Below are 21459 nucleotides of genomic sequence, written 5' to 3'. Positions count from 1 at the left end.
TAAGGCTGGAGGAGCTAAGAAACAGAAACAGAAACAGATGATATCATTGAATAGGAATTGAATGACTCAAAGAACTGAATGGCCCATTCCTGTTCCAATGTTCTGCAGCAGCGTACCTGGCCTGGCTTGGAATGACTTTCCCTAGGTCTTCCTCTCTCTGTGGCTTGTGCTGTTCACCTCCTTTATGACCACATTGTTGGAAGATAGGAACAGGAGGAGACCACTCAGCCCACGAGTCTGTTCTGCCATTTACTTAGATCATGGCTGATCTGTATATTAACTCCATCAACCTGCTTTGGTCCTGCAACCCTTAATACCCTTACCCAACAAAAACATATCAGTCTCAGTCTTAAAGATTCCAATTACTCCAGCCTCAACCGCTTTCTGGCGGAGGAGAGTTCCAGATTTCCACTCCTTTTTGTGTGAAGAAGTCACTCCTGAATGGCTTCTAATGTTAAGGTTCTGCTCCATTCTTCTAGACTCCCAAAGGAAAAAATAGTTTCTCTCAATCGACCTGATCAACTTCTTTAATCATGTTAACCGCCTCAACTTTTGAACACCCTTTAACCCACCCATTGTTACAGGAGGGGGTCACTTCCTAGTTTGTCTTCTACCATTCACATGATATAGTGGTAATAGAGCTGTTGACAAGGGCAAGTTTAGAAAATGACTGAGTAATCAAAGCGGGAGCCTAAAAAAAAAGGATACTCAGAAATCGTATTCCCATTCTGTTTATTTTAATTGGAACTTGAAGCCTGGAATATATCTTCAGCCATGGTGCTTTAATGTTCGAACAACATGCTTTAACCTGAGTTTGACAGGCCTTCCCTTTTATATATACACAGCTATCAGAAGACGAAGATTTCACTCCGTGCTCCTCCCTTCGAACGTTGCTGAGCTGTTTTGCATTGCCGAGGCCAGACCCGTCTTGCCCTTCTTTTGGCCCTCTGACTCGCAGTCCGCATTGCATTGTAGCCCCCACCATGCCCACCTTACCTGAGGAAGAAGAAGGAAGTGAGGACCAGGACAGAATGCAGAATTTTTCACCCAGTGTAAGAAACAACATACTGCAGAACTCTACCTATCTTTTTTCGGTTGTTGCTTCCAGGTTTGAATACATTACATAAGACGGCTGGCTAATCATCTGGCTAGGAAATGTGCTGAGATTAGTAGGATAAATACTGAGAAAGGGATAAAGGGGGGAAGGTGAGATGATTTTAACCTAGAGCAGCCTGTCCAGGAGTGGTATAGACCTCAAACATGTACAAGTAGCAAGAAGTGGTGGAAAGTCAGATAATTGAAGAGATGGAGACATGGAATATTTTTGAAGTGCCGCTGTAAATGTGGAAAGCATGTCAGACAATTTGTTTACACCAGGCCCCACAAACAATAACAAAATACATGACCAGCTAATCTGTTTCAGCAATATTGGTTAAAGGATAAATATTGGCCCAGAACAAGGTGAATAACTCCCTTGCTCTTCTTCGAAATAGTAACTGTTTACACTGCTCAAAAGGGCAGACGAGGACTTGGCTCATCTAAAAGATGGCACTTCCTACAGTGCTGCACTCCTTCAATACTTCCCTGGAGTGTCAGATTGGGTTATGTGTACTCAAGTCTCTGAAGTAAACCGTGACCTTCTGACTGAAAGATCAGAGTACTACCAGTGAGCTTAGACTGACCCTAGGTTATAGGTTTGCGACGACTTTAGTGTTACAATTTAAATACTTTTGTACCAAACACACATTGCCTTCCTCCAGACCTGACTGACCACCCATATGCCTGACATGCATTGGGAGAAGGCCATTTATCATTGGAAGTAGGTTTATCAGTTTCATATCTGATTGGCATATTTCAATGCTCACTAAAACCACATCTAAATTGCGCATTTCCTTTGAGAATGTGCAGTGTGATTATAGAGCTTGGTACTACTCAGCAAGCAGTCTCTACTTTAACCCAGGAATGCAGTCTGTGAAAAAAGGTGCCCAGTATGTGTTGACTTCAACAGGCAGCTAAGGCTGTTAACTCTCCAATTGCCAGGATGAGTGCAGCTCCAACATTACTCAAGAACCTCAACGCCATACAGGACCACCATCCATCACCTTAAACATTCACTTCCTCCACCACTGGCACATTGTGGCTGCAGTGTATACTGTTATATATTGTTGTATTATCTGTAAATATCCGTAAATAGCTAGGAACTACTTAGCTAGGAACCTTTTGGGCAGAATTTTCACGTCGGCGTGCGGGGGCGGGCCCCACACACCGGCACGTAAAATGACGCGCGGTGACGTCGTGCATGTGTCCCAATGTCACCGTATGCCATCGCAATATTTTGGTGGGCAAGCCCGCGATGATCTCTGATGCACACTTGCCATTAATTAACGGGCCACCTAATTGACGTCGATTCTTCGGGGCTCGTGCGATCTTCAGGTCATCGCACGGATGCAATGGGCAGGCGGGTAGGCCACATTTTTATAAACCTCATTCACGGGCGGGTTGAGGGGTGAGTGCGGTCGCGAGTGTTAATTCTCACTCATTTAATGCTTAAACTTACTGCTACTTGCCTGTATGAGTAGGAATACTTAAAACTCCTCACAGCTACTTGGACAGGAGTAACAGCCTTCAGGTCAAGACTCTGGAGTAATCATCATTTTTGAGGCCTTTCTGATTTCAGGAAGCCTTCCCTTAGCTTGGAAATGGGAGTTGTGATCTCCATTGGAGTGATCTCCTCTGAGGAGGAAGGGAGGGCCAGAAGGGGGCGGAGGCCAGGAGTCCACATTCAGCCTCCAGGGGAGCCACCTTTGGGAGGACAGGCGCAGGCACAAGGGGCGCAGGGCCAACAGGAAGTCCAAGGCGGAAGGGACCACAGAAGACGCTCATGATGCCCCTCTGCCATCCAAGAACAGAGGCCGAGCAGTGATAAAATAGGAGCCATGCCTCCACAAAGGCTGTGGTAGAGAGAACCATCGGTCTTCTCAAGATGCACTTCCAATGCCTGGACCATTCAGGGGGCGCACTCCAATACCCCCAGATCATGTATCGCTGACAGTGGTTGCATGCTGCATGCTCCACAATCTGGTGCTGGAAAGGGGGGATGCTGTAGAGGAAGAAGATGTAGATGCAGGTACTCCGGCTGCACACGATGAGTACAGTAGTGAGTCCGAGGATGAGCACGCACAGGAGAACGCTGAGGGGGTAGACACTGACCCGGGCATCGTCCAGGGAGGCAGGGACACCCAGGAGGCTTTAATCCAATAAACCTTCAGCTAGCCCACCACAGATGGACCTCCAACACAAGCCAGGGCTGCAGGCTCCATACTCGATACCTGAGAGCAACATCTGCCTGCTAAGGAACATTAACTATGTGCCTTGTCAATATAGCTCAAAGATAAACAAGCTACTCATTACATCATGGGTTCCCTTCCGCCTGCAGAAGTAAGGAATCACCCTGAACCATGCTCACATATAAACATTTAATGAACTAACAAAATAAAGCAGAAAAGAAACTGAATGCAAAGGTGTTCAGCATCACACCAATTTGTCATCAACTCACAGCAGGGCAACATAAAACCACTAGTGAGAAGCCCATGCTGTGCTTAAGGTGCCTTAAGTTTACGTTTCCGGGTGCTACGTCTGGATGTTCCCCCCTCACTGGAACTGGCATTCGAGACAGCCTGCTCACTCTACTGTCCTGTTGGCCTCAATGACCTTGGCGGGCGTCCCCTGGCCTGTGGAGCCTTTGATGGTCCCACCTGGGAGGGAGCGGCCAGTTCAATGGCTGGCATCTCCCCAGTCGCCGCAGCCTCATCAGATCCCACGGTCACTGGCAGAGGGGTGGAGGAGCTACTACCCTCGTCTGGAGTGTCTTGAGAGGAGTCCGCAGAGACGACAAGCAGCTACTGCGCCGATGTGAGGTCGCTTTGGACCTCCCTGCTCACCATTGATGGGTGGGCACCGAGCTGGGATATTTGGTGCCCAATCGATCTCCCACATTGGCACTGACCAGCTGAGGCCAATGCTGCTGTGAGGGCTTGCAGGTCTGAGCGCAACCCCAGGAGGCCCTGATTGTTCTCCTGGAAGAGCCTCTTGACGAGAGTCGCCACTCTCTCCATGGAGGAAGCATGGCGCTCTGCCATGAGGCTCATTGCATTGATGATGCTCCGCGTGGATTCCTCCAGTACAGAGACCATGCCACGCATAGCCTCATGTATTTTCTCCAGATCCTCCTGCATACCCTGCTGCACTTCTAGCGTCTGCTGCCTCAGGGACAACTCCAGACTGACTGAGCTTGTGCCTGGTCCCCTGCAGTCCTCCGACTGCTGGCACCATGGGCACTCTCTGTCTCCTCCAGTACCTCAAGCAAGTGTGAAATCCCCTCACTGCTGCAGAGCGCTCGGACATGAGGCTCATTGCTTCGGCGATAGTCCGCGTAGACCCCTCCAACATGGACACCAAGCCAAGCATAGCCTCATGTATCTCCCCCAGATGCTCCCAGGGACTGACTGAGCATGTGCCTGGTCCTCCTATTGCTGGCACCATGGGCACTCTCTGTCTCTGCCAGCTCCTGCAACAACTGTGAAGTGCCCTCACCGCTGTGCCCCAGGACACTAGTTGATGTTCTAATTCCCACCGAGGTGCTAGTATCTGCGCTGGTGCCTGCCTGGCAGAGATGGTGTGATGCTAGTGAGTCTAATTGTTCAGTGCCCTCAAGTGTTAGAGGTGGCTCCTCCGCCTCCTCCTCCCCAGCCTTGCTCTGGTGATGCTGAAAGGAAAAAACAAGGACATTTGAATAGTTCAAGTGGAGCCAATGTCAATGTGCATGCCTGGCCCCCGGATCAGTATGCGCTCATCCTTCCATAATCAATGGTCAACCCATGAAGGAAGCTTAAATCACTGAACATTCAACAGTGGGGTAGCTCCTGAGACACACATGGTGACCTCAGTGCACGGCAATCTTACCTCCCCTTGGCACCCCAGCCTCACCGCCGCCGGTCGACCTGGATGCATGGCGCGTATCCAGCTCATCACCTCTTGCTCGTATCTGGTGATTATGGCCAACTGGGCCTGGCCTCCACCAGTCCGCATCCGCTTGGCAGCATTGTGTGTGGTCTTCTCCCGAAAAGGAGAGAGGAGCATTGATTAGTCCACCCTGTACCTGGATTGCCATCACATCCCTGCCACCTCCACCTGAGTGGGACATTGCAGGGCTCCAGTGAATCGTCACCCCACAGCTGCTGCACACTCACACCAAGAAGCCAGGGCTGACCCCCTTGCCCACATGCAGCCTCCATCACATTTGTCACCATACAGTTTAACCTTGCAAAGCAAGGACACACAAGCATGTGGAACACCAAGGGCAGCAGATGGATCAGTGCCCTGCCACCTGGAAGCTCCCCTCCCAGCATGTCAGCAGCCTGACTTTGACATGTTTTGCAGTTCCAGCACTGTGCCTAGGTGCAGATCCTTGAGATAGCCCCCAAAACAGTACTCTGGGTGTCAGTCTACCACATGCTGCGGGTGCAAAACCCATCTCAGCACAACCCTCTCAGGGTGAACTAGGCATGGGCAATATCTGCTGGCCCACCCAGCAAGGGACACATGCCGTGAATTATTCAATGCTGTAACTGCACTCAGAATTGACGGGGGGTGGGGGTCAGGGGGGAAAGCCTACCTGCTGTGTTAAGTGACCAATGCCGACATGATACTCACCCTACCCGAGTGCAAGAGGTCGTTGAAACACTTGCGGCACTGGACCCAGGTGCATTGCACCACATTGTGTGAGCTAACGATGTCTGCCACCTCCTCCCAGGCATGTTTTGTCATGTGGGGGGGCCTCCTCCTCCCATCCCTCGGAACAAAGACCTCCTGCCGTGCTGCCACCTCTTCGAGGAGGGAGCTAGATACTCGTCAGAAAAGTGAGGGGCATAGTGCCCCACTGACCTACCCTCCTGCCTGGCCTGCTCACCAGCAGCACTCTGGGGGGCTCTTCTGTTTGCCATGATTCACAGCCTTTGCAAGGCTGCAGGAGTGCTATTTAAACAGGCCGCCGGGTCGCCATTGAACCCGCTGTCCTCGGGAGCCGCGTTTCACGCTGGGCGGGTCTTCGCCCGCTGCCGAACGGCCTGCCCGACAGGGAGAAAATTCTCCCCTTTATGTGTAAGTGTTCCAGGGGTCCACATTACACAGCTGCACGAGGGGTGAAATGACGTGTACATAACCAGTTCAATCTGGTTCTTCTTTTCAACCAGACAGCATGGCAAAATTAAACATAAAGAGCTTCTGATCTTTACAAACTTAAACTGTGATTATTAACCACATCTGGGAACGAAAAGACAACAAGAACACATGGCATGGTGGCAGCAAGTGCCTGTCAGTAAACCTAAAGCATTTCAAATTAATTTAGTGCTGATCTGGAAAATTGACCCACATTCGTGCCAGGAGAAAAACTTAGTAATTGTGTGAAGACAAGAAATGAAACGTTGACCGGCACAAAATGAATGCACTGCTACAGCCCACAATGAATTGGGAAACTGATGATGGCATTTGCGAAATTTAAACAAGTAAGTGCAGATTGACATTCAGTAGATTCCTAAAAGACACGAAAGAGAGGGTCAGCTACATCCTTCTGTGGGCAAGGGATATAGGATTGAATTTATTTAACAGCTGGGAGCTTACTGAAGAGAACAGCGAAGACCCAGACAATATTTTTGGTAAATTTAGCACCCACTTCCAGCCAAAATCAAATCATCGGATCTACCAGTATGAATTTTAAGGCCTCAGAAAGGAATTAGGCCAGCTGACTGATAGCTTTGTAACAAGATTTAAAAAATGCAGCTAGAAAATGTCAGTTTAAGGACACAGATGGATCAACTAGTTTGGGGATCTGTACATCCTGAAGTACGGAAAGCACTAATTGGGAAGGACGAGCTCACACTATCACACGCAGGCTGTAGACATTGCTAGAGCCATGAGCAGACAGATGAAGACACTGACTACCCAAACAGCTAGAGAAAGGCAGCAGGGTTCGTGCAGTGCAGCAGCAACAAAGTGAAGTACACCAAACAGAGAAAAGGATAGCTGTGGGTGAACGGGCCTGAATCTTTCAAATGGTGAGATCTCGCTTGCCGCCATCCGAAGAGTCGGTGGGGAACACATCCCCACGGGCTCTGAGTGCCCCGTGGCCATTTTACACTTGGATGAGTGTTTGGTGGCTGCAGGTGGGACTTCCACCCATTGCTCGGGAGGAAGTCCCGCCTTAGAGTGCCAGCCAATCTGATTAGCCAGCAGCTGTCCGGTCCCTGCAGCGAGAAGAGCTGAAGTGGACTGGTAAGAAGATGCAGGAGGATGCCTGAGACTGGGTCCGGACACCGGAGGCTAAGTAAGTTCAAGGGGGGGGTCCCAGGATGGGGCGGGTAGGGAAGGCCTGGGGTAAGGGCAAGAAGGGGGCGATCGGGGTCTTGGGCGAGAGGCCTGGGGGAGGGAGGTCTGGAGGCTACTGGACTGATTTCAGAAGGGCGCTTCTGATGGAGGTGTCCCCCCACCCACAACGTCCCCCTGCCCGAGACCTAACTCCATTGGCTTTCGGGCCTCCCCCACACAAGGTCAATCTCCCGCCAGCCTAAAAATTGAGGCTGGGTGGGAAGCGGCCAATAATTGGGGCAAGGGTGGGCATGCCATCTGAGGCTTTCCCCACCCCAGAGTAAAATTGCTGTGTGGTCAGGGTGGGCGGGAACTCAGAGGGAATCCCACCCCTTCAATTTCATGCTCTCCCCAAGTAGGGGGGAGTGTAAAATTTTGGCCATGAATTCACAGACAGATGGAAATGGGTCAACCTGCAGAGCTTGTGGGAACCAAAAGACAACAAGAACACATAACATATACCCCCTACAAGATTCACTGCAGCAGCTCACCAAAGCTCCTTTGACAGCACCTTCCATACCTGCGGCTCCTACCTTCACTGTTGTTGGATCAAAATCTTGGAATTCCCCCCCCCCCCTAACCGCGCTGTGGGTGCACCTACACCACATGGACTGCAGCAGTTCAAGAAAGCAGCTCACCACCACTTTCTCAGGGGTATTTAGGAATGGGCTATAAATGCTGGCTGTGTCAGCGATGGCCATTTTTAAAAAAAGCCAGATCAGGGTCATGACCAGAACAAGAGCACAGTTAGAACAGTCAGTGTTTGTTTATAGAAGAGTCTTCCAGCATTGTTGCTTGTATGCTTCCTAGGTTTGGGGTAAATATGTCAATCAAGCAACACTCTCCGGAAACTGTGCTAAGAATGTTGTGTAGATAGTCCTCTTAACTTTCCGGACCCTTATCAGTGAATAAGGATCAATGTTGTGCATGACAGTTATTAAAGGGGATGATTACATCCTCAGTGTAAAGAATTGGTACTTATCTTATTTTGTTTCACTACATGAAAGCACAATATAAAGTCATTTACAACCTAAGGATGTCCCAAAGTGCTTTACAGTCAATGAAGTACTTTTGAAATATAGTCACTGTTGTAATACAGCAAAAACCACAACTATTTTGCGCACAGCAAAATCCAACAAATTGCAATGTAATAATGTTTTATATTTTACTGATGTTAGTTAAAGGATAAATATTTGCCCTGCTCTTCTTTCATTTGTCACTACGGAATCTTTTAAGCCCAGCTCAGAAGGCAGACTGGGCCTCGTTTTAAGTCTAGGAAAAGGCCCCTTGGACAGTGGCACGCTCCCTCAGTACTTCACCGCTCTCCTCTGGTGAATCAAGCAAGGAGATCACATGGGTCAAATGTTATCTACAAGGACACTTACCTTTTATATAATGGGATCTTCCCAGTCAGGAACGGGTCCACTCCCCTCTTGAAGGCACACAGGGAGTCAGTACGTACCACACCAGCTGGCAACACATTCCAGTGGCTCACTACTCTCTGGGAAATGAAAACCTGCCCAAGATCCAGTCTATTCCCACTCTTCATTTTTACTGATATCCCCAGTCCTCCCCAATCTGTCAAATTGAAATAATCTATCAGTAGGGACACTATCCAGCCATTTCATTGTGGTATAGACCTGTATCAGGTGACCTAAGCCTACACTGCTCTAAAGTAAACAGACCCAGGTCCTGGTTAAAAGCTAAATACTGCGGATACTGGAAATCTGAAACAAAAACAGAAAATGTTGGAAACACTCAGCAGGTCTAACAGCATTTGAGAAGAGAAAGACAGAGTTAACGTTTCGAGTCCGTATGGCTCTTCTTCAGAGCTAAAGAGAAGGTCCTGGAGACTATTTGAATAGCTGATGTTCTTTAAGGTGGAAATCATTGTCTGCCTCCTCTGAACTCCTATGCAACACTGACCCTTGTTAGTGTGCTAAAAGCCCTGTACTGACCATGGAACTAATTGGCCCTGAACTTAAGGATGTAGCTCTCTCCTTTCAAGTCTGGTTTTATTATAAGATCCTGACTGTGTATTACTTGGTCCCTCTATTTGTTGTATTTTTAATCAGAACAGGTAGCCAAGAGATTGACCTCTGACCTAGGTTGCGGGGAGTTGGCAACTGGTTGTCGAATAAAGGTATCTGGCATAGCAAGGGTTAATGAGCGACTGGGAAATAGTACCACCCACAGTTTGTTGTAAATAGACACATGACCTGAGATTAGAGTCAGCTGTGGACTGGACAGAGACCTGTGTAGAAGCAAGCATGAAGTTAGCTCATAGTTTGGGCTATACTCTATATATATGTATGTAGTTATGTGTAAACAATAAACACTTATTGTTCAACCATACTAGACTCAGAACCTGATTGTGAGACTGAACTGAACATACAGCAGTGGTGTTCCCATTTATCTGCCAGCCTTGTCCTTCTAGGTGCTGGATGTCATGGGTTTGGAAGGTGCTGTCAAAAGAGGCTTGGTGAGTTGCAGCAGTGCATCTTGCATATGGTACACACTGCTGCCACTGTGGGCTGGTAGTGGAGGGTGTGCATGTTTAAGGTGGTAGATGGGGTGCCAGTCAAGGAGGTGGCTTTGTCTGATCTGATTGAATAAAAACATGACGTGAGATATATAAGCATGGTAGAGCAAACAGCCCCTAGAGCCTGCTCTAACACTCAATATGACCATGACTGATCTTTGGCCTCAACTCCACTTTCACAACCACTGCTCATATCCCTTGATTCCCTGAGAGACCAAAAGTCTGTCTATCTCAGCCTTAAATATATTTAACAATGGAGCATTCGCAAACCTCTAGGGTAGAGAATTCCAAAGATCCACAACCCTCTGAGTGAAGAAGTTTCTTCCCTTTCTCAAGGGCAATTAGGGATGGGCAATAAATGCTGGCCTAGCCAGTGGACACCCACATCCCATGAACAAATTTTTTAAAATCACCTCGGTCCCAAATGATTGTCCACTTACCCTGAAACTGTACCCTGTGTTCTAGATTCCCCAGCTCAGAAAAACAACCTCCCAGTGTTTACCCCGCCCATAAGTAACCTCCTAACCATACTGAGCATGAGTGATCAGGGCCATTCCAACATTTCACATGTGAATCTTTACTGCGATGAGACCTGAGAGCCGCCATAAGTCCAACAATTAGGATACACAATAGATCGGAATATTAATCAGCATCCCCCAGCTTATATAAGCTTGTCAGCTTAAAATAAAGTATACTAAGCTAAATTAAATACTTCTGTGTTCAAATAAGTCTGAAATCCTGAAACACAAGTCAGAACCTAAAACTGCGTCCGTTTGAATATCAAGCTCTTTCCTGTATCCTTACCAATAATGGTGCCTTGCTGGAAAGTTTGGAGTTATTGAGAGGAGGATAAATGTTTGGCCTGAGACCAGGCTTCTTGGAGGCAGTGGTAAGACTGGAGGAGAATTAATTTGAGATCCAGAGAGATAGCAAGCCAATGACTGATGAGTGTGAACAGTTTGTACTGGCTGGGAGATTTCATCACCATAGAACTGTGTGTTCTGGGAAGGGTGAAGAGTCACCAAGTTAGCGACCTTTGTGCTTTCTTGTTTTTAAACTTTATTCTAAAATTTGAATTCATTAAAATTTGCAGGACTATGTGGGAAAGAGGGAGGGAGCAGGACTAATTGGATAGATGTTTTAAAGAGCCAGCAGAAGCATGATGGTCCAGATGGCCTTCTCTTCACTGTATCGTTCTATAAATCTAAATGCTTTCCAAACTGCATGATTGTAAAGGCAGGGACATATTGGATAGAGGTGACTATCATGAGTGAACGGTTTGGTTTACTTAATTGTGATCGGGCCTGGAGTTCTTCTGTACCATAAGCTCCCTCAAGCAAGGGCACATTCACTCAAATCTCATTGCACCAGTATCCATCCCATGTCCTCACTGTGTTTATCACATTCTGACATTTTACCTGAATGAAAAAAATATGTCTTGGCAGTGAATTTTTAAATAACACCAGCTGTAAAATTGCAGGAACTATGTTTTTGAATGTTTGTTTTGCAAGAATCTGCTATGACTCAGTAGGAAGCACTCAACACATCTGACTCAGTAGGTTATGGGTTCAAGTCCCATTCCAGAGACTTAGCACAGAATCTAGGCCTACACAGCTGGGCAGCATTACTAAGGGAAGCATTGAAGGAGTATTGCATTGTCAGATTGGCAGTACCAAGGGATTGTTGCATTGTTGGAGAGACAGTACTTTCAAATGAGACATTAAATCAAGGCCCTGTCTGCTCTCTCAAGTGGATGTAAAAGATCCCACGACATTACTTCAAAGAAATACAGGGAGATTCCCTGGTGACCTGGCCAATATTCATCCCTCAATCAACATCACTAAAAACAGATTATCTGGTCATTGATCTTACTGATATTTCTGGGATCCTGCTCTGTACAAATTGTCTGCAACTTTTCCAAGATTACAACAGTGACTACACTTCAGAAACTAATCAATTGACTGTAAATGATTTGAGACATTCTGCAATGTGAAAGGTGCTGTATAAACTAAAGTCTTTGTTTTTCACAATCATGTTTGGCAGTGCAGTGTTATTGAGAGGATCAATAGTCAGTGGGAAAGTCTGGAGAGGGCAGTAATCTCAGAAACTGTGCGTTTTGGCATTTGCATTTTTATTGGTGTAAAAGGAGATTCCAGGCTATGAATAATAAATCTAATTCCAGGATTTGCAGAGGCCATTTAAGGTTTTATTTGGATTTGTGTTGTTACTGGGGTAGAGAGAGTTAAATCTTATTTCTTTGAAGATTAATTATCTGTGTATTGAATCTGATTGCAGGTTATGGTAGCTGATCCCAGGGTGAGTGCGACACCAGCAATTGTCCTACCAGACTTCACCAGCTCTCCAGACAGGGAGTTTGACCAAACAACACAGATAAGGTAAGCAGCATGGAGCTGCACATCTGTGGAGATTCTCCTAATTGATCACTGTAACAAATGGGGGGAAGCCCCAGATAAATGGCATAAATGGTGGATAATCTGGAAGGAACTCCCCAGAAAGTAACAGCCTGTTTGCTTGTCCCTCTCCTCCCCTGAAGGCAATGATTGTTGTTCAGGTCTAGTACGAGGGCTGTCGGAACTAGTTCAGTAACCAGCCTAAACTTCAGCTCATCATAGCACTCTCACCTCTGAGTCAGAAAGTCATGTTTTGGATCTCAATGCAAAGACTTGAAAACATAACCCAGGCTGACACTTGTGTTGTTATAATGATATAATCACCAATCACTCATAAGGGATTGGGTGAACACGTTGTGGGTTCATTTATTAAGTCTAGGCACACGAGAACAGTTATACACAGGTATAGAGCTTGAAGACATCAGAGCTGTATGTATGTGCTCTGCTCAAAGCAAAAGTGAAACTAAGACTGGATAGCATGATAGTTTTCCTTCTTGTGATGTCATGCTGATATCCCTTAATGGCATATTACAACATCCCCCTTTCTTTTTAAAGATACTCCCCCCTTCCAAAGAAGAGTAACTATTTACAATACATGTTCATGTTTAATTGCTATTACATAAGTGCATAGAACTGATGAATCTATGAGTCTTTAAAGCATTAAAGTAATCTGCTTGGACACCCAGATCTTGTAATGGTAATCTTATCTGGAGCTTTCTTTAATTGCTCACAGTCATCTGTGAGATTGTCATTCCTTGATGTTGTTCCTGGTTGCATTTGGAATCTTGTCCTAGATGCAACACGATTGTACGGTGGTTGAGGAGCTGAAACAGATCTGATTTGTTCTCGGGTACACCTCACCTTTGTGTGCAGTGATTCGTAGGAACTTGGCTCTGAACAAATCCTTGTCAACTTGGCTGGTTGCCATGTACCTTCTGTGGGACCTTGGATGTGAACTTATTGTCCCAACTGTAAACTTGGCAATTCTGTACCCACATTTTTATCGAGCACATTGGTCATCTTTTCTTGTAGATTGAAAAGTTGCTCTCTAGTTTCTGAGAGAGTAGAATGGGTAAGAGTAGGTAAATTGGTACATACTGCTCTACCAAACATGAGCTCTGCCAGTAATGGAATAGCTGCACTTGCTTTCAGATGTAACATTGCAATTTGTAGATCTCACTTGGTCTGTCTATATTTGAGAATTAGGGATTTCACCATGTGAATCATCTGTTCGGCTAGGCTGTAAAATCTAGGGTAATGAGGAGAAGAAGTAGTGTGATCGATATTCCACTTCTCAGACAGGATATGAAATGGCTTACCAATAAATTGTGAACTGTTATCCTTAATGATCTTTCTAGACACGCCAAATAAGTTGAAAATAGTACTTAGAGTGTGTGCAGCAGTTGTGCTTAACGGATTGTACAATTGTCAAATAATGGAGTACTTGGTAAGTAGTCAACTATGACGATGAAGTTAGTCCATGCACAGGAAAGAGATCGGATGCAATTTTAGACCAAGGGTGGTTAGGAACTTCATGTGCAATTAATGGTGCTTTGTGCTGACTTGGCATTTGCTCTTGACATGCCTTGCATTTTTTGACGATGACTTCAATGTCATTGTTCATACCCGGCCAACAGACTATCCCTCTTGTGAGTCTTCCTGTCCGATCGATGCCCAAATGTGAGCGATGAAGTTGTTGAAGAACATCAGGCTGCAAAGATTCCATTATGATGACCTGCCTGCCTTTAAAAATGATTCCCAGGGAATGCTTAGCTCATCCCAATAAGGCCGAAATAGTCTCACATGTTCGTGGGCATGCTGAATTGAATCAGACCTCCTACAATAATGGCTCTCCCCAGTTTCTGTAGTGTAGACTATTTCACCATTTCTTCTTGTAGCTGCCGGAATTTGCATTGCGCAAAATGTACTAGATCAATTTGGAGAACACCTTCAAGTTCAATGTCAATGAAGTCAACTTGTAAATCCAAGGCTATGTCTTTTGTTTTCATTGGGTTAAGCAATCTGCTTAGCTTATCCAATGTGATCATCAAATTACCTGGCTTGTACCTAAGCACACAGTTTTAACCATGAATCTTTATCAAGGGACGTTGCAATTTAGCTGTGCACTGGTTAATGGTTTTCGCCAAATCATCTGTAGTGGATTGTGGTTGGTCTCTACCACAAATCTTTTGCCAAATGAAAATGCATGATTCCAAACACAAAAGTTAATGTTTCCTGCTTGATGTTGGAGTAGTTGAAATGATCACAGACAGGGATTTTGAAGCAAATGCAACTTTTAAAAAAAACTTTTTTGTAGCATGCATGCTCCCAGACCTTTCCTCCTTTCTGGAGGAGTTGGCACAGCCTTAATGTCCTCTATTTTACTTGGATCGGGACATATGCCAGCACCGGAATAAATAGAACCAAAGAAATTGATCTGCTCCACATTGATGGCACATTTCAGACTTTTGAACGCCAATCCTTCATTACGTGCTGCTTGCATTAATAAATGCAGGTTGTGGTCATGTTCTTGCTTTGTTCTTCTCACAACAGCTGTTTCACCTGCGATATAGATGTATCCTGGTACAGGGCATATAATACAGTCCATGTGAGCTTGAAAGAGATCCTGGCTAACAGATAGCCCGAAAGGAAGTCATTGAAAACAGTATTGTCCGAATAGGGTATGAAATGCAGTAAACTCTTGGGACTTCTCCACAAGATGTAACCATGCTTGGCATCAAGCTTCAAGAAGAATTTTGCACCTGAAAGTCTCAGATTTAACTCTTCTAATGTGGGTATTTTATAAATACATTGTTTCAAAGCTGTGTTTAAAAGTCATGGATCAAGCCATATTCTCAATGATCCATCCTTCTTTATGACAGATGTGATCAAGCTGTACCAATCTGTGTGCTCTTGTACTCATCTAATTATTCCGTCTTTCTCCATTTGTTCAGTTCATCCTTCAATTTGTCTTGTAAGTGGATGTTGCATTTAAATGGTGGAGCAATTGGTGGACTTCCATTCACCTGCAAGCTTCCTTGAAACTGCCTATTTTGTTGAAAAATTCTGGATGTTTCGATGTTAGGTCATGAACTGAGGTGATAGGAGTGGTTTCTGAGGTTGATCTGCCTTGTGATGTCTGACAGATTCCATGATGTAGAACATCTATGATACTCAGGAGGATTGATTGTCTTACACTCCAAGACTAGGGATCCCGCATATGGAATTAGTGAACCATTGTACACTGAAACTTGCACAGCAGTAGGTTTCACCGTGGCCTTCCACGTATGTGGATACATGTCTTTTAGAATTAGCAGAGGTAGTATTTAGCACTTGCCCCTGTGTCAATCTTGGCCAAAAATGAATAATTACTAATTTCTTTAGAGCAGATAATTTGAATCTTGGCAAATACTTTGGATGGTGTGATGGCATCTATGCTTTTGATGAGATTGACGGTATGAAACATGTGTGCACTGCTCTTTGTCTCATTGTGCATGTCATTGTCATTTTCTGGTTTGTCAGTCACCTCATGTATATGTTTCTACTGGATACCGGATGGTCATTCGTATCACTTGAAGGTACCCATTGTGTACGGTCTGTTTGGATCAGCGATCGGCTCTTTGTAGTTACATCAGCTTTTGCTCCAGTGAACTGCTGCTGCCAATGGCTCATTCTGTAGAATTGGTGAAAAGCTGGGCATTTCCTCAATACGTGCAGAAGGCCACATCTTCCACATGCCTTGCTAGGTTTGGGCGTTCTAGTGATTACGTCAACAATTAGGACCTGTAAGCTTGTTGACCTGCGAGGATCACTTCTTGTTTATGTCCAGCCTTCAATTCTATAAGTTTTGGGCTTGTTTAGCAGATCTTTCTGGAAAGCTTCCATGGGAGTGGATGTGATTACCAACTCAACAATTCTGTCTGCTAGCTTTATTTGAAAAATCACAGTACGTATTCCTTTCTCTGCAACTGCCGACGGTGCTCTATGGATTCTGTAGGCTGTTGTCGAAATGACATGAACTCTCGTCGATGAATATGGAAGTTTAACCTGATTCTGAACTGGTCTTCCAATGTAGTCCATATCTTTTGGGGATTCTTTAGCTCTTCTTCTGTTAATCCCGACGTGATCAGCCTATGTAGACCTTCATTCCCAATTACTAGGTGAATTTTTATGGCTTGCTTGTCTAGTTCAGGCTCACCTGAATCAAGGAACTATAGCTTGCATGATGTTTAAACATTTTGATTTTGGATAGCGGGCCAGCTGCATCCCAATTCAAACTGGGGAACTTTGCGGACATTCTGATGATGCCCTTTTGACCTTCCTTCTTCTGTAGTATCTGGGCTGAGAGTTGTTCTAACTGTTTTTGCATGTTTTTCTGAAGCTCCGCCTGCGAAGATGAGTGGTGGCGGGAACGTACCAAGGAGTAATGGCGTCTTTGCTTTTTATTCAAGTTATTGTTCAGCAATTCCTGAAGCCACTATTATAATCGTAACCTTCTTTGGCCCAATTTCTGTGACCGTTTTTTTTTTTGTTTGACTCACCCTTGCTCGCTATCGATCTGGCCCACACCCTGGTCACTCGCCTTTCCTGGCAGAGCTAACCCAGTGCTAGCCCGCTTGACCGATGGAACTGGTAGGCTATGCGATGCAATCCCACAAAAAAGGATCTGTCTGCTTAACAGCTCTTTAATTGAGCACTAGCTCAGTGCTATGTCTTCAAAGCTTTCCTTCTCAGTCAGCATACTGCATTTTCAACACTCTCCGATGCTGCAACTTTATTGCAGTCTGAGCAAACCGTCAAGGGTCTTCTTATAAAATGCAGCATGATCTAAGGCTGTTCACCATGTCATACCTGTGCTTAATCCTCCTGCCAGGCTGTTTGAACACCACTGATCACCATGTCGTGTTGTTATAATGATATAATCACCAATAGCTCATAAGGGATTGGGTAAACACTTTGTGGGTTCATTTATTAAGAGTAGGCACATGAGAACAGTTATACGTAGGTATGAGGCTTGAAGACATCAGAGCTGTGTGTGTCTGTTCTTTGCTCAAAGCAAAAGTGAAACTAAGACTGTTCTGCTGATATGCCTCAAAGGCATATTACAGCCACACTCACCATACTGAGGGAGCTGCAAAGGCAGTACTGAGGGTGTGCTGCACTGTTGGAAAGGCAGTACTGAGGCTGTGCCGCACTGTTGGATAGGCAGTACTGATGGAGCACTGGTGGACCCTGTGGGATGGTTCCCCGAGCAGACTGTCAAAGTCATTTGGCAGAATGCCTCATCGCCAGAACTTTCCAACAAGCACCAAGACGTAGCTTGGCTGGTGGTGAGAAAGGCCCTCCCCGTCAGATCCTTCCTACACGCCAGGAGTCTCACCCCCTCTGCACGATGCCCCCGAGGTGGCTGTGGTGGGGAAGAGACCGTTGTTCACCTCCTTGTGGATTGTGCCTTTGCAAAGAAAGTCTGGAGAGAGATGCAGTGGTTGCTGTCGAGGTTCATCCCGAGCAGTTCTGTGACACAGGACTCTGTGCTCTACGGGCTGTTCCCAGGGACACACACCGAGACAAACATCAACTGCAGCTGGAGGATCATCAACTCGGTGAAAGACGCGCTTTGGTCTGCCCGAAACTTGTTGGTCTTCCAGCACAAAGAGTTGTCCCCGACCGATTGTTGCGGACTGGCACAATCCAAAGTCCAGGACTACGTGCTGAGGGACGCACTAAAGCTTGGGGCAGCTGCCGCAAAGGCGCAATGGGGAAGGGTCGCTGTCTAAGACCTTTCTACCACAGCGCACCGAGAGACTGGGAACTGTTTAGAGCCCCTCGGGCTGTACAGATCAAAATGAAAGGCTGTAAATGACTGTAATATTGTTTGTACTGATGCACCTGGTGATACATTTTGTAAAAGTTTAACCTGGATTGTACCCTTGTAATGTTGTTTTTGAAATGGTTTTGAATGTGATTGAAGATTTTTATGAATAAAGTATATTTTTACAAAAAAAAAAAAAAAAAAAGTACTGATGGAGCACTGCACTGTCAGAGGGGCAGCACTGAGGGAACACTGCACTGTCAGAGGGATAGTACTGATAGGGGGCTGCACTGTTGGAAATGCAGTACTGTGGGTCTGCTACACCTTCAGAGGGGCAGTGCTGGTGGTCTGATGAACCGTTAGAGGAACAATCTTTTGGATGAGATATTAAATCGAGGCCCTATCAGCCCCCTCAGGTGTAAAAGATCCAACTATACTATTTCAAAGAACAGCAGGGGAGTTTTCCCCAGTATCCTGGCCAATATTTATCCCTCAACCAACATCTAAAACACATTATCTGGTCATTTATTTCATTACTGTGTGGTTCAATTTGATAGTGCCCTCAGCTGAGTCACAATATTGTGGGTTCTAGTCTCACTCCAGGACACAAGAGCAGACAGCCTAGGTTGACACTGCATTGCAGTACTGAAGGAGTGTTGCATTAGTCAGTCATTGTTTGAACAAAATGTTTTTGCATGTTCAAGTGGACTAATCCAAGAGCAGTTTGTTCTCCAGGCATCCTTCCAACATGCCCCCTTCACACGTTGATTGATCATTCATCATGTTTGCTGGGAGCTTGTTGTGCACAAAATGGCTGCCATGGTCCCTATATTACAAAGTGACTAAATTTAAAAAAATACTCTGGTGGCTGTGAAGTGCTTTGGCTTATCCTAAGATCATGAAAGGTGCTATGGGAATGCATGTCATTGTTCTACTCACTTTCTGAGGTGCCTTCAAAAACCACTTCTTCCTCCTGGTAGCAGTTTTGCTGCAACTGAGTGGTTTGCTGGCCAGTTTAGGGACAGTTAAGAGTCACATGTCAGCCAGATTGTATTAAACACATGTTTCCTTCCTCAAAGGATACTGTGAGCTAAATGAAGTTTTGACAACATTCACTAATGCCAGTTTTTAAATGTCCAGAATATTTTAAACTGAATTCAAGTGCCCATGATAAGATTTAAAGTTATGTTTTCTGGATTATTAGCCCAGTGACACAACCCCTCCAAGTTTGCTATAAATTGATGTAAATGAGAAACAGTTGTGGTCCCAGTGCAGTGTCCTTTGGGGACCCCCATTGGTTCCCACCATTCCTATACAACTCCTCTAACAAATACCAGCTGTGTTCTGATCCAATCCCAAAGTTTACATGAAATTCCCAATTTCAAGCTCAATTAACAGCCTTTCATGCAGAACTTTGTGAAATGCCATTGGGAAGGCTCTGTACACTATATCATCAGCTCAACTATTGTCCAATTGCATGTCGACACCTCAAAATAACCATGAAAAATAAATCGTCAAGCATTTGAGAATTTAATCTCACACGTACACACATTCATGCTCACACACATTAGGCAGAATTTTCCCGTTGGTGTGCGAGGGTTGGCCCCACACGCACGTGCGTAAAATGATGCGCGGTGACGTTGGGCGAGCGTCTCAATGTTACCGTGTGCCATTGCGATATTTTGTTGAGCGGGCACGCATTGATCTCCGATGCACGTCCACCATTAATTAACCGGCCATTTAAGGCCCTTGAGGCACCAATCGACAGCGATTTTTCGGTGCCCATGCAATCTTCGGGTCAGCGCATGGGTGCAATGGGCAGGCAGGTAGGACACATTTGTATAAACCTCATCCATGGGTGGGATAAGAGGGCTCAGTGGGGTCGCGAGTGAGCTCTGTCAAATATTGATGTTTCAAAGTTACTGATACTTGCCTGTGTGATCTGTAATACTTCAAAACGCATACCAGCTGCTTGTTCTGGACTCATAACCTTCAGGTCTGCACTCTGCAGTGAGGAATATTTTTTGGGCCTGCATGTTCCAGGAAGCCTTCCCTTAGCCTGGGAATGGGAGCTGAACTCTCCACTGGAGGCACCTCCTCTGAGGAGGAAGGAAGGGCTAGAAAGGGGAGGAAGCCAGGAGTGCACATTCAGCCTCCAGGGAAGCTACCTTTGGGAGGTCAGGCGCAGGCACAAGGGGTGCAGGGCCAAGAGGTAGACCAAGGTGGAAGGGGCCGCAGAAGGCGCCATTATCCTGCTGCCAGGGTATACAGGCGGCGAAGCAGCTACCTCAATATGTCTGAGGTGCAGTGCTGAAGGAGGCTCCATTTCTCAAGGGAGACAGTCAACTATATCTGTCAGAAGATTGGGCCTGAGATCTCCACGAACTGTGTGGGTGGACACCCCATGCCAGTGGCTCTAAAGATCACAGCTGCCCTCAATTTCTATGCCTCTGGCTCCTTCCAGGGCTCGGTGGGTGATCTTTGCAGTGTCTACCAATCAGCTGTCCAAACTTGTGTCAAGAAGATTACAGACACTCTGTTCAGGCGTGCATTGACTTTCATCCACTACTGTTGGGACCAGGCAAGGCAGACACAGCGAGCCAGAGGCTTCTCGGCCATTGCTGGGTTCCCCCGTGTCCAGGGTGCTATAGACTGTACATATGTGGCCATCAAGGCGCCAGCAGGTGAGCCCGGTGCCTTCGTCAACAGGAAGGGCTTCCAATCCATGAATGTGCAGAGAGTGAGTGATCATAGGATGCAGATTCTACAAATCTGTGCAAGGTACCCAGGCAGTTCCCCCGACGCCTACATCCTTAGATACTCCCAAGCGCTGGGTCTCTTCAGTGCTCCGGCCCGGCTTGATGGTTGGCTGCTGGGTGACAAGGGCTATCCCCTCAGAAGGTGTCTCATGACGCCTCTCCACCATCCAAGAACAGAAGCTGAGCAGCGGTACAATAAGAGCCACGCCTCCACAAGGGCTGTGGAGAGAACCATCGGTCTTCTCAAGATGCGCTTCCGATGTCTGGACCACTCAGGGGCCGCGCTCCAGTACCCCCCAGATCGTGTGTCGCTGATAGTGGTTGCATGCTGCGCTCTCCACAATCTTGCACTGGAAAAGGGGGATGCTGTGGATGATGAAGATGTCGACGCAGTGGCTGTGGCTGCACACGATGAGTCCAGCAGTGAATCCGAGGATGAGCACATGCAGGGAAATGCTGAGGGGGTAGACGCTGACCCGGGCATACTGCAAGGAGGCAGGGACACCCAGGAGG

General features: G+C 46.3%; 1 protein-coding gene across 1 annotated transcript in view; it reads left to right on the top strand.

Moving 5' to 3' along the window:
- Window positions 1-21459, top strand: part of LOC144684929 (inositol 1,4,5-triphosphate receptor associated 1-like) — a 152706-nt gene that overhangs the window by 47455 nt on the left and 83792 nt on the right. The window contains exons 5-6 of the mRNA XM_078549344.1: window positions 846-1052; window positions 12260-12360. Coding sequence (XP_078405470.1) covers window positions 984-1052; window positions 12260-12360 — 170 coding nt within the window. The 5' untranslated portion in view covers window positions 846-983. The remainder of the gene's footprint in view (window positions 1-845; window positions 1053-12259; window positions 12361-21459) is intronic.

This window comes from Cetorhinus maximus, chromosome 9 (assembly GCF_964194155.1).
Source record: "Cetorhinus maximus chromosome 9, sCetMax3.hap1.1, whole genome shotgun sequence".
NCBI lineage: Eukaryota > Metazoa > Chordata > Chondrichthyes > Lamniformes > Cetorhinidae > Cetorhinus > Cetorhinus maximus.
The sequence above is the reverse complement of the archived record's forward strand: the minus strand, read 5'-3'. Positions and strand labels throughout refer to the sequence as shown.